The 12,692-nt window shown below is 43.0% G+C and overlaps 2 protein-coding genes across 5 annotated transcripts; both read left to right on the top strand.

Moving 5' to 3' along the window:
• The first annotated feature begins 1,598 nt into the window (after positions 1–1,598).
• Positions 1,599–7,118, top strand: LOC112218239 (coiled-coil domain-containing protein 34). Of its 4 annotated transcripts, none has more exons than XM_024378870.2 (7): positions 1,599–1,710; positions 4,048–4,312; positions 4,581–4,722; positions 4,908–5,015; positions 5,159–5,317; positions 5,705–5,831; positions 6,020–7,118. In XM_024378870.2, exons 1-7 carry the CDS (start codon positions 1,659–1,661, stop codon positions 6,226–6,228), a joined length of 1,062 nt encoding a protein of 353 aa, XP_024234638.1. In that variant the 5' UTR covers positions 1,599–1,658; the 3' UTR covers positions 6,229–7,118. The 4 variants fall into 4 exon arrangements, with proteins under 4 accessions (XP_024234638.1, XP_024234639.2, XP_024234640.1 ...); XM_024378871.2 differs by having other exon boundaries at positions 1,654–1,800; XM_024378872.2 differs by lacking the exon at positions 1,599–1,710 and adding an exon at positions 1,712–1,784.
• Positions 7,119–7,322: 204 nt separating this feature from the next.
• LOC112218241 (ras-related protein Rab-19) lies at positions 7,323–11,124 on the top strand. The gene is made up of 5 exons (XM_024378874.2): positions 7,323–7,534; positions 7,929–8,015; positions 8,737–8,925; positions 9,621–9,804; positions 10,046–11,124. Exons 1-5 carry the CDS (start codon positions 7,406–7,408, stop codon positions 10,309–10,311), a joined length of 855 nt encoding a protein of 284 aa, XP_024234642.1. The 5' UTR covers positions 7,323–7,405; the 3' UTR covers positions 10,312–11,124.
• The last annotated feature ends 1,568 nt before the right edge of the window (positions 11,125–12,692 follow it).

The raw sequence follows: 12,692 nt of genomic DNA, 5'->3' as shown, positions 1-12,692 counted from the left end.
AGAAACAAAATTGTAGACCTGCACCAGGCTGGGAAGACTGAATCTGCAATAGGTAAGCAGCTTGGTTTGAAGAAATCAACTGTGGGAGCAATTATTAGGAAATGGAAGACATACAAGACCACTGATAATCTCCCTCGATCTGGGGCTCCACACAAGATCTCACCCCGTGGGGTCAAAATTATCACAAGAATGGTGAGCAAAAATCCCAGAACCACACGGGGGGACCTAGTGAATGACCTGCAGAGAGCTGGGACCAAAGTAACAAAGCCTACCATCAGTAACACACTACGCTGCCAGTAACTCAAATCCTGCAGTGCCAGACGTGTCCAGGACGACTGATCCGTGTAAAGGAAAGAATGAATGGGGCCGTGTATCGTGAGATTTTGAGTGAAAACCTCCTTCCATCAGCAAGGGCATTGAAGATGAAACGTGGCTGGGTCTTTCAGCACGACAATGATCCCAAACACACCGCCCGGGCAACGAAGGACTGGCTTCGTAAGAAGCATTTCAAGGTCCTGGAGTGGCCTAGCCAGTCTCCAGATCTCAACCCAATAAATCTTTGGAGGGAGTTGAAAGTCCGTGTTGCCCAGCAACAGCCCCAAATCATCACTGCTCTAGAGGAGATCTGCATGGAGGAATGGGCCAAAATACCAGCAACAGTGTGTGAAAACCTTGTGAAGACTTACAGAAAATGTTTGACCTCAGTCATTGCCAACAAAGGGTATATAACAAAGTATTGAGATAAACTTTTGTTATTGACCAAATACTTATTTTCCACCATAATTTGCAAATAAATTCATTAAAAATCCTACAATGTGATTTTCTGGATTTTCTTTTCTCATTTTGTCTGTCATAGTTGAAGTGTCAAAACACAGAAGTTGTTGGAAACGTATATATATTTTAAGTGGGAGAACTTGCACAATTGATGACTGACTAAATAATTTTTTGCCCCACTGTAAATGGCCAGCTGTGTAAACTTTAACATTCATTTATCCTGCAATAGATGTTGTTCAATTGGTAACCTATATTTTTGTCTTCTAATGCCTCTTAAGGGGAAAGTAATCAGATTATGTTACTGAGATGGGTAAATTCAAAATTTATGTTACTGATTACAATTTTGGACAGGTAACTCGTAACTAATGGATTACATTTAGAAAGTAACTTACCCAACCCTGCACGTTACCATGAAAACAGGGCAACCAGTGGAGCACAAACAACATTGTAAATACAACCAATATTAATCTCTTTACTTGTCTTCCCCTACTATTCGTACGACAACTATTTGCACAATATAACACTCTAAATGTCTTTACTTTAAACCTTTTTGAGTGCAATGTTTACTGTTAATTTATAATTGTTATTTTGTTGTTTTTTGTTGTTTATTTCACTTGCTTTGGCAATGTAAACAATGTTGCCCATACCAATTAAGCCCCTTTGAATTTAACTATATAGTTATGACAGTCATCGCAAGAAGTGATCCGGCTTTTTTCAAATTAAAATTAGATCTTTTTTTTTTGCATTTTAGATAGACCTAACCATTAACCTAATTATCCTAAAATGCTACGTTAATTAGCCTAGCTTGCTGCGGAAGTTCTAACCTAGTACAAGTCAAATCTGACGTTCATGACCGTGACGACCCTCTTCTCCACGATGTCACCATGGATACCGCTCAGCGTCTACAAGGAGCGTCGCGTTCCGCCTTAGTGATTGGTGAGAGATTGTGTGGTGTATCATGGGAAAATAAAGTTGTTTGCAATCACAACCAAGTAAACAGAAGGGAAGAGGTGCGTGAACACCTAGGTAAAAAGATTCATATAAGCAACATATTTTTGGGATAGTCGAGCTAGATGCTATTGCATTGCTAATGACAAGCATAATTGTATGAGAATCTAACGTTAGCTAGCTGGAAAACAAGCTAGTAACTAGCTAATTTGCTAACTGTCTGTAGGTAAGTAGCTACTTCATACAGTGCTACGTATCGCGTTAACTGGCCAGTGCCAAGGGAGGTTATTGCCTGAGGATTAGCTAGCTGTCTGGGCCTTTTAACATAATTGATCTGAGCTGCAATAATAGTCTGCTAGGGCTGCTCGGGCCCTGTAAATAGCTACGATAACTTTGAACCAGTATCTAACGCCCAGATCGCTCCGTTCAAACTCCCATTCACCAACTCTGCAAGCGTTATAATGTCAAAATACGTTCGTTTATCACGAAATATCGAGTTTCGCTTAGCAACTATCGTAATTTAGTCCCGTTACGGCTGGTATGTACTTCCCAAAAAGCTCTAAATACAACATTTACAAGCAATTGAACAATGTTTTATTCGGCACCTCCAACAATGCCAATGGAAATCAATAATTACTGCCACGCACAGGTCAGAAGTCTACAACAGCTCAACACAGTACATTGGAGGTGCTGAAGAGGAATTTTCCGGTTACTTGTACATTTTTATTTAGACCTTTCTTGGAAGTACATACTGGGCGCTACGAGAGTAAATGAAGATAGTTGCTGAGCGGAACTCCATATATGGTGATCAGCGAACATATGTTGACGTAATAACGCTGGCAGAACTGGTGAATTGGGGTTCGAATCGGAGCTTCATGGGCGTTACATGCTGACCAGACCGGACACGTCGCGTGCGAGAGCGTCGCAAAATAAATTTAGAAATCCATGTTATTAAATTATTTGTCCCACACTGCTCGCGCGCGCCAACGAGCGTCTGCGATGCCAAGGGCTAACACGGAACCCAAACCAGCTGCGCTCGTGCGCTATCGTGCATAAATGTATTTTGTCCCCCCACACCAAACGCGATCACAACATGCAGGTTAAAATATCAAAACAAACTCTGAACCAATTACATTAATTTGGGGACAGGTCGAAAAGCATTAAACATGTATGGCAATTTAGCTAGTTAGCTTGAACTTGCTAGCTAATTTGTCCTATTTAGATAGCTTGCTGTTGCTAGCAGAAATAGGAAGGACTTCTATTTTAGCCCTTGGCGTTGTAGAAGCTCTCGAGCAGTGTGGGTGCAATAATTGACTAACATGGATTTCTACATTTATTTTGCGTCGCTCGTGCACGCGACGTATCCGGTCTGATCAGCATGTAAAATAGAAGTCATTCCTATTTCTGACGCAGATCGCGCGCTGAAAGTCCTGCCTCTCCCATCTCCTCATTGGTTTATAGAAGCAGGTACCCACGTGCCATCTCCTCATTGGTTATACCCACGTGGGTGATTGAAAGACAAACTTTGTTGCCGGTTGTCATGGTAATACTATGAAAGTTTAGATGGATCACCATATAAATTCAAAGATGAAAAAGCCTGGAAGGAGGAGAGATGACTAGAAACGATTCGGTTGGCCGTTTTATGTGTGGATTAATTGTCGGAGTAGAGGTCCTTGTGCATTTCAGGTAAAATAACAACTCAATGTTTATATCCCAGGACAAATTAACTAGCAACAGCAAGCTTGCTAAATAGGACAAATTAGCTAGCAAGTGCAAGCTAACTAAATAGGACAAATTAGCTAGCAACAGCAAGCTAGCGAAATAGGACAAATTAGCTAGCAAGTGCAAGCTAGCGAAATGGGACAAATTAGCTAGCAACAGCAAGCTAGCTGAATAGGACCAATTAGCTAGCAAGTTCAAGCTAACTAGCTAAATTGCCATACATGTTCAATGCTTTTCGACCTGTCCCCAAATTAATGTCATTGGTTCAGAGTTTGTTTTGGTATTTTAACCTGCATGTCGTGATCGCGTTTGGTGTGGTGGAACAAAATACATTTATGCACAATAGCGCACGACGGCACACGCGCGCAGCCAGTTTGGGTTCCGTTTCGTAGCCATGCGTGTTTATTATAATGCTTGTTCATCACAATGATCGCTCATCATAATGCTCGCTACATAGCTGTTCCTGTTTAACTCTTGTCTCCATTCCTTATTTGTGACTGCTCAATACATTAGAGTGAGTATCCACAAAATACATTTAAAAAATGGTTTGTGCTCGTTTAACAAAAATAAATAAATAAAATTCACATGTTTGTATGATAACAGGGGGAAAGATGTCAAGCTTTCCTGCCTCTACCTCCAAGAGTTTCAGCTCGACTCCTCTGAAGACTTACCAGGACAGCGGCAGGGAACTGCACCGATCCAAGAGTGTGGACTATGACTCAACAGGCGACTCCACCTACTCTCTGCTCTCCCCCATCTACCATGACAGCTATGAGAGTGATGAGGACCTGGCTGCAGCTCAACACGTACATCAGATAGACACCTCAGCCACACAGAGTGATGACGCCAGACCCCTCTCACCCATCAGGTATGGTTGGTGTACACGAGCAGTGTTACCCAACTGGATTCAGCAGACAGTCAGCAACATTTTTGTTCGCGCCACATGCTCTTTAGTTAGGGTCCCCTCATCAACAAGCAATTAAAAAGGGTTGATGACGCTAAACAATTTGATGAGACTGTTTCAATGGAAGTAAAATAAAATGCATGAATGAAGGGTACACAGAATTAGCTCTAGTAGGCTTAACTGTAGGGTTTGTGCACAAAGTTATGCTCAGAGTTGAGCGTGTGTGTTTCAGAGATGATCCACAACAGAAGCCCCCAGAGAGGAGAGCAGTAACTGAGGCGGAGGATCCAGAGGCATGTCTCTCTGCCTGGGAGAGGTGGCTGGTCTGCAAAGCCAAAGAGGAGAGACTCAGAATAGAAAAGAAAGCAGAAGAGGTGCGCTGTCGTATCTTTTTAGTTTCTTCTTCTGTTTGGCAACTCCTGTTAGCATTGGAGTCAGAACGTGATCATTTATGTTTTTCTAACATTTGATATTTTCCTTTCTGTAAATTAGGGTTGCAAATGTCTATACATGGAAGCAATTGAGTATGACTGTGGGGCTGACAAGTGTTATTTGTTAGGAGCGCCTACTGAGGGAGAGGAATGAGGAACAGGAGAGAGAGCAGCAGAAGAAGAAGATGGTGGTGGAGGAGAAGATCCAGGAATGGCTGCAGATGAAGAAAGAACAGGTTAAGAACCCCCCTTCTTTTGACTCGGTTATTAACAAAGTTTCAGAGAGGAACAGTGCAGTTGTATGCTTTCTCATGCATATGTTATATCTGCAACTAAAGGGGTAAGTCATGTTTTTGTGATTGTTTGTCATCCCCCCCAGGAGAAGCAGGAGAAGTTGCTGAAGGAGAGCAAAGAGCAGAAGGAGATGCAGAGGCAGCAGCAGAAGCAGAGGGAGATTGAACAGAAAGCAGAGGAGAAGTACAGAGAGTGGCTACGGAGGAAGAACCTGGAGAAAATGGAGAGCGAGAGGAGAGCGAAGGTAGGTTCTTTCACAGTAGCCTTGTGGAATTATTCAGAAATGTATTCAGGACAGTAAACAAATTAAAATCTCTGAAATGTTTTGTTGCTTTGCTCTCTACATTAGAGTACAGTTGTTGGAAGAGATCGACATATTAGCCATTTGCTAAATATTCCTGTGCTCTCTCTCTTCTGTCGTTGCTAGCTAATCTTCAGCAACACAGAACTAAACCATGTAATTGCATTATACAGTAGTTTGTTACTCTGAATGCCAGTTCATGTGGCAAATTCCTGGAAATGTCCGTTTCAACATGCGTTTCAATCTTTCTGACCACAACTGCTTTGGTTTCCCTGGAAATGATTTGTGAGGTGCTCAGCTGCTGAGATTGGGGCAATTGTGTTGTAACAGGAGGAGGCAGCCAGAAGAGAGGCTCAGGAGAGGGAGCGCAGACAGAGAGCAGAGGAAAACTTTAAGGAGTGGCTTCGTGCCCAGGACAAGAGCCGACCCAGTCCCAATGTACCCGGCTGCCCACGAGGTAACATAACGGTCTTCACCTGGTTTAGGGTTGTTCAATCTCATATTCACCTTCTGGAAAATGTAAATTAAAAAAATGTAACAATAAGATGTTTTATTGCCACACACATGTAGTTGTACAGTCGTGCATGTATATTTTAAAGCAAGCTTTGATTTTGTAAAGTAAGTGTATTTTGTGTCTTCTCCCAGGTGGTTATGACAATGTAACGTACCCATCTCCCAGCTTCTACAACCCAATCCCATGGAAGCCCATCCACGTCCCGCCACCAGAGAAAACACCAGTGAAGAAGACTTCCCACAGGAAACGGCCAAGTCAGCCCAAGTACCAGAACAGCCCCAGCATCCCATTCAGACTCCGAGACACTGTAAGCTCGGCAGCTCGCCTGCAGAGGAGATGACCGCTCCAGTAGAGGTTCACCTTGGACACAGATCTAGAGTACTATCCTCAGATCTAACCTCCGGGGAAACCACAAAACTGACCTTAGATCAGTGTTTAGGCGCTTTATGCTACTGTGAGAGGACACAGGGGAGGTGACCATGCTAATGAACATACCAGGGATCATCAACTTTTTTGAGTGGATGATCAGGTGGCCGGAATATAATTACAAATCATTTGTAGACTGCAAATTGACCGCAAGAAACCCAAACCGATATAACATTTGACAAAAAAATCGGGTAATTTCAAACCTTGCTTACATTTGAATTAGATCACAAACAGTATATCTCTCTTTTATGCATGTTAATCTTTTGAAACAGATTGCCAAAATTCAAATCACTTGGAGCTGATTTGCTGATGTTCTCAGTCTTTTATGTCCAACAATAATAAAATCACCCGCGGGCTGCTAGTGTAGGTATTTCTGTTGTTTTAAAAAATGTTTTTAATACATTTGCAATAAATTCTAAAAACCTGTTTTCGCTTTGTCACTGTGTGGTATTGTGTGTAGGTTGATGAGGAAAAACGGTATGTAGTCCAGTTTAAAATAAGGCTGTAACGTAACAAAATGTGGGAAAAGTCCAGGTCTGAATACTTTCCGACTGCACTGTGTAGACTCCGTTGCACTAGTCCATTGACTGTGTTTTCATGTATTTCTCATCGAAAAGACACGTTGTGGTAGTGTGTGTTTTTTGATGCCAGATTTGTATAGGTTCTTAATTCTCAAAGAATAGTTTGATTCACGTGAAGCTAAATCTTTCTACAAATTCTGTTACTTTCACTGACAACAATTTCCTAATGACATGTACATTTTTTTTGCATAGTTCGGGATGTCAATAAAAACTGTTTGTTGTACTGTTGTGGTTATTTATATTATGGCTATGGGCTGGATATAAAAAAGCTAACATAACATGCGTTGATCAGTAGACATCTGTAGATAAGGCAATAATAGGAGATATGGTGTCAGTGGGTGAAAGATAAACATTCCTCAGGCTGCTTAATGTGGAACTGTCATGTGACCACACTCAGAGGAAGAACATGGTGGCTGGGGCCAGAGATAGGCCAGCCCTGGTGCACAGCGCCACTCACACTCGCACGCATTGTTCTGTGTCCAGCTGTGCCTTGTGCCTCTGTGGGCTGAGATGACGACAAACCAGTGTGTGGGTGGAGAGAGAAATGGAAAAAAAAAGAGGGGGTCTCTGACTTCCAGAACAGTAGACTCTTCATCACTTCACTTTATCTCCTCGCGAGGTCAATGTATGGCGCCTGAGGTAAAATGGATTCATCACACAGTAAATTCAATTAACCCTCATTAACAAGATGTTTACTGAGAAACGCGTAAGCGTTGTCTTGTGTTCTTGCCTGCTCTATATTTAGCTGTTGAATGCACTGGAATGTGTTAGTTGACGGCAGTCAGGAGGTGGCGAATAGTGAGAGAGGGGAAGCCGCCTGTGTGTTTCTGAGTATTTGTATGCAGCTCTCTGGGGTCCAAAGGCCACTTGTCAAGAGAAAATGATTGTGTTTACATTTCACCACAAGCAGCTTAACTACAGGAGTGGCTCCCTCTATTGACCTAAGGATTTGTACCCAGTGAGCCTCGCAAGAACCTAGAGACAAGTCTTAAATGTGACCGCTGCGACTGATCCCTCCTTCCTGTCCTCACAGACCCTGGACCTTGCCCGGAAAACTACAATTCCCAAGATGCAGTGGTGCAGGTGGGCAGGCAACTGGAAATCACACCTGCCAGGAAAGGTAAGGGGTGTACCGTAGCTGTCTGTGAACGAATGAGAGTGGGGAGAACAACAGAGTAGAGAGAGAAATATGGTATAAAGGGCATAAGAACACCAACTGTGCAGGGAAACAGTTGGAGGTCTGAGCACAAAGAATGGGAGTGATTTGATGTACACAACCTTTGAAAAAGGGCGAAGACTTGAAACGTGGACCTTTTGGAAGCCTTCCAGAACACCTTTAATTGTGATATTGTTTCGAATGTGACGTTTTATTTGCGTGTGGAATGAGCTCACTTTGGGAGATGGACACCTGAGGAAATACCAGAAGAGGGGCTGAGTAGAGAACACCTGTAGAAGTAGAGGACATAGCCAATTGAAGCCTTATCTTCAATACAAAAAGAATGAAGAAGAAACAGGCTATGGTTATAAACAGGGGACTAACAAGCCGTGATATTGTTTTTTAAAAATATAGTTCCTGAGTTTTCCCAAGACAATCTGCATAGAAGGGACACCGTTTCAGTAGGAAATGTACATGTACTTCTTTAGCTCCTCTTGAGGAAGAGTTCTCTTCGTGTTTTTGACTAGGATGTGACCATCTCTGTCAACAGTTTCAACTGTTATTGACGCAGCTAACAACTTACACAGTAGAGAACCAGTTCTATCGCTGCTGCAGGGCATCTCGGCCTGGCCCTATTTTAGTTTTGTCTCTCAGACTCTCCCTGTGTCGACCCCTCACCATGCAGTCCTCTGGGCCGGAGCAGGACGACTCCTTCGACTTCCTCTTTAAGATCATCCTGGTGGGAGACTCGGACGTGGGGAAGACCTGCGTGGTCCAGAGCTTTAAGTCTGGTGTCTTCATTGAGAAACAACAAAACACTATCGGGGTGGACTTCACCGTACGCACCATGGACATTGATGGCAGGAAGGTCAAGGTAAGGGAATATGTGTTGATGTTAAGTACAGGAGATATTGTCTTTGTTTCGTCCAGTATTTCGTTATTGTCAATAGGCCTAGCTAGCTTAATTGTGTCTTTACACAGTGTAAATGGTTCTGCCTCTGCTGTCCTCAAAAGCAAAGAAGTCTTCAGCACTTTTTTGTTTGTTTTAAGGAACGGGAGAGGTCAAACTGTAGCTTTGGATCGCCCCGCTGTGAGTGTGTGTGTGTTTTCTGGGTGTGTATCAAGTGACTGTATAATTGTATGGACAATATAAGTGTGTTTTCCTAGGTACATGTTTGTCTGTGTATTTGGAGGATGGGTTGGATGTTTTTGGACCACCCTTAAAAACGTCTCATCCATCAATGAAATCAATGAAAACCTCCCTGTACCAGTCTCTCCTACACAGGGATGCATAGACATCCAACCCACAGTCCTTTAGCCTTTAGTGTTTGCCGAAGCGACTGGATAGGTGTAAGCATGTGGTGCTGTCTCCAGCTAATCTTTCAATATGCTTAGGGGAGCGCTCTCCATGTTTACACCTATCTTGTTCTACCAGAGGGTTGGGGAAAAGGCTATGGGTGGGTTTCAACTGACCCTTTGTTCCTTAACCTGGCCTGAGTGTGTGTGTATAAGACATTGGTGTAGTGTGTGTTCTCCAGCTAAAGTGGGTATTGTTTCTTGTCTCCTCAGCTGCAGGTGTGGGACACGGCTGGACAGGAGCGTTTCCGCACAATCACCCAGAGCTATTACCGCAGTGCCCACGGCGCTATAGTGGCCTATGACATCACACGGCGTCCAACGTTTGAATCTGTGACACACTGGATCCAGGAAGTGGAGCAGTACGGGGCTGCTAGCGTTGTTCTCATCCTCATTGGTGGGTGGGAGAGACACAGGCAACACGTGGCTTTAGTCAAACTCTGTTATAAAGCCTACTGAGCAGTTGTAATAATGACATAACAGATGTGGTGCTCATCGTCACTGGCGGGTGAGAGAAAATTGTCTGACACTTACCTTGAGCTTATAAATAGATTATTCCAAGCAATCAACAGTCATCTATTTCTCAAAAGAAACTCAAATAAAAAGAACAATTTCCATTCTCTGCTCTTTTCTCCTAGGGAACAAGTCGGATCTGCAGTCGGAGAGACAAGTGCTGTTTGAGGATGCCTGTACCCTGGCTGAAGGGAAGGGTGCGCTGGCCGCCTTGGAAACCTCAGCCAAGGAGGCCCAGAATGTGGAGGCAGCCTTCGTGCTAATGGCCCGGGAGCTGATGGTTAGGAACGGCCTGACCATCACAGACGAACACTCACAGGCCTCCCCACACTTCCCAAACTCCCATCCTATCCATGGCTCCGATTCCACGGACAGGAAATCATGTTGTTGAGAGAATTGATGGGCAAGGTGGACAAGAGGTTGTTGTGCTGATGGTCCTGATAACTGTATAATTAACCTAGAGATAAACTATAATTGTCTGGAATCAACATTGCCACAACGCCTGCTACTTTTAGACTGCCACATTTAAAGGAGGTGCTGTCAAGAAGTGTGTTGGGATAGAGGCTAGGGGTTGGGGATGTGTGTCTACTATATTGTGCGTTGGTGGGGATGGAATAGATACAAGTACTGTAGTGATGATTGAGACTATCACTGCCATTGAAAAGTCCCACTCCAGCTGTATTTTTTAACGTTTCCCATTGAAAAGCAATATTTCAAGTATAAATACAGTACACACATTTAGGGGTAAAAATAAATAAATGTTTTGAGCAAAATAGTTAAAAAAAAAATTTTTTTTAACACAATTGCGAAATTCAAGAGTTTGCCAAAACAAGGAGTTGGTCTGATGGTGCACTCTGATGTCATCGGATTTTCCCTTTGCTTGCAGGAACAACAGAGGAGCAATGGACCACCTATTTTGTTAAGTGAATCAGGTGATAAATTAAGTTCTAGGGAGGCTGGAGTGGGTCTTTAACTGTAGTTTTAAACTTGGCTGCCAGTAGTCACATGCACCTGTCCTTATCGTACTTAAGCCATTACTATTGTCTAAAACGTAACCAGTATTTAATAACCAAACGTGGTAAAAGTATCCTCTGGCCACCTGTGGTCTATTGTATGTGTCAGAATGACTGGTTTCAATGAACACTCCTATTGTTTGATCTTTTACCTTTAAAAAAAAAAAATTGTCCTCCAGTTTGTCAAATTGCATTGACAATTCCAGTCTCACACTTCTTTCCCTTCAAACCATTGGCCAAATTGAACAAATGCTGACATCCCCGCATAAAACATTCAATAACAAATCCCATAAAAATAATAATCATAATTCAGAAAACATGATAACATACTTACATCCCCCGATAGCATGCCGTCACATACCATTGGCTCTGTTAAGATGCTCCAACCCTTAATTGAACACGAGCGGATATGTAGGACTAGTTTAGTTAACTACAACTTGCCTTGCATCAGTTGTGGAGACCATCAATGAACATTCCTTGACTTAAATTAGTCACTTGCATAAAGAAATGACTCTGATACTGTAATAATCCTGGAAGTCACTGACCTATCAAACCCCTAAGGCTGTTTCAAGTAAACTAAGAATCATTTTATTAAGTCGCCAAAAACATAGTCATGATTACCATAACAGACAGAATTACACTCTTTAGAACAGGACACGCAACAGAAATGGAAAAGTTACGGAAATCTCAATGGCAGAACAGTATGGTAAATGTGCACGGACATTCTAGACTTGTATAAAGACAATACAATAGTGAGGAGGTTAAGGAGGAAGCCTCCTTCATATGTTAACTTGTATTTTAGACATCTGTTGGTCACAGAGAGGTCTATGTGGACTCTCAGACTCTGTCCTAACCAAAGAGTAGCTGTTAGGCTAGGTTTACACAGGCAGCACAATTCTGATCTTTTACCCAATTGTTGGCAAAACATCTGATCTGACTGGTCAAAAGAGCAATTATTGGGCAAAAGATCAGAATTAGGCTGCCTGTGTAAAGGCAGCCTTTGAGACCCAGACCATGAGGGTCTGTTAACTAACTAGGCAGTGAAGTGAACAGTGTATGGGCCAGGAATAGACTTGTCCTCGCCCCTAGTACACCCCTGACACCCATTCCATTTTGTCACGGATCATTTTGTGGTTGTCCTCCAGGCTCTGGGGCTCCCCAACGATCCGCTTGAGCTGCATCTGAACCCTGCAGTGGCGTCAGGCCTGTAAGTAGTGGTTGTAGAGGTTGGCACCATAAATGTCTGCTATAGGGTTGTCACTGTGATGGAGAGACGGGAGGGAAGGAAGAGAGTTAAGTGGGCTTGAGTTAAAATGTGATAGCCTGGCTGACGTGACCCACGTGACTACACAGCAAAGAGCTGTGACCCACTTGTTCTGGACAAGAGTCTGTGTAAAATTCAATATTTGCTCAGAATTTGAGCTAACATTTTGATTGGTTCTCATATGCACGCTATTTCCTCGTCAATTTCCTACTCCCCACTAGCGAGATAAACAAGCCAAGCTGTGGGGAGAAAAACTCAGGGGTGAAGCATTCTGAAAAGTAACGGCCAATTTAGGGACTGAATTAAGATAGGCGCAACTTGAAGCATTTCAAGCCTTTGTGCGAGGGGAGGATATATTGATGGTCTTGCCAATTGCATTTGGGGAAAAGCCTAATTTAACCAGCTAGCGAGTTCTAGACTTCAAGAAGCTAGGAAAACAGCTTCCATTTCTGACAGTCGTGTCCACGCTAAAGGCTGTGGTGGACAGACTAATCC

This window comes from Oncorhynchus tshawytscha, linkage group LG19, assembly GCF_018296145.1.
Source record: "Oncorhynchus tshawytscha isolate Ot180627B linkage group LG19, Otsh_v2.0, whole genome shotgun sequence".
NCBI lineage: Eukaryota > Metazoa > Chordata > Actinopteri > Salmoniformes > Salmonidae > Oncorhynchus > Oncorhynchus tshawytscha.
This window is presented reverse-complemented; position numbering and strand designations above follow the sequence as displayed.

Coding starts and splice junctions, on each gene's coding strand:
- LOC112218239 (XM_024378871.2), top strand. CDS start 1,659: ATGGATACCGCTCAGCGTCTACAAGGAGCGTCGCGTTCCGCCTTAGTG. Junction 1,801..4,047: donor AGAGGTGCGTGAACACCTAG/GTAAAAAGATTC, acceptor GTATGATAACAG/GGGGAAAGATGTCAAGCTTT. Junction 5,832..6,019: donor TGTACCCGGCTGCCCACGAG/GTAACATAACGG, acceptor GTCTTCTCCCAG/GTGGTTATGACAATGTAACG.
- LOC112218241 (XM_024378874.2), top strand. CDS start 7,406: ATGACGACAAACCAGTGTGTGGGTGGAGAGAGAAATGGAAAAAAAAAG. Junction 8,016..8,736: donor AATCACACCTGCCAGGAAAG/GTAAGGGGTGTA, acceptor CTCACCATGCAG/TCCTCTGGGCCGGAGCAGGA. Junction 9,805..10,045: donor CGTTGTTCTCATCCTCATTG/GTGGGTGGGAGA, acceptor CTTTTCTCCTAG/GGAACAAGTCGGATCTGCAG.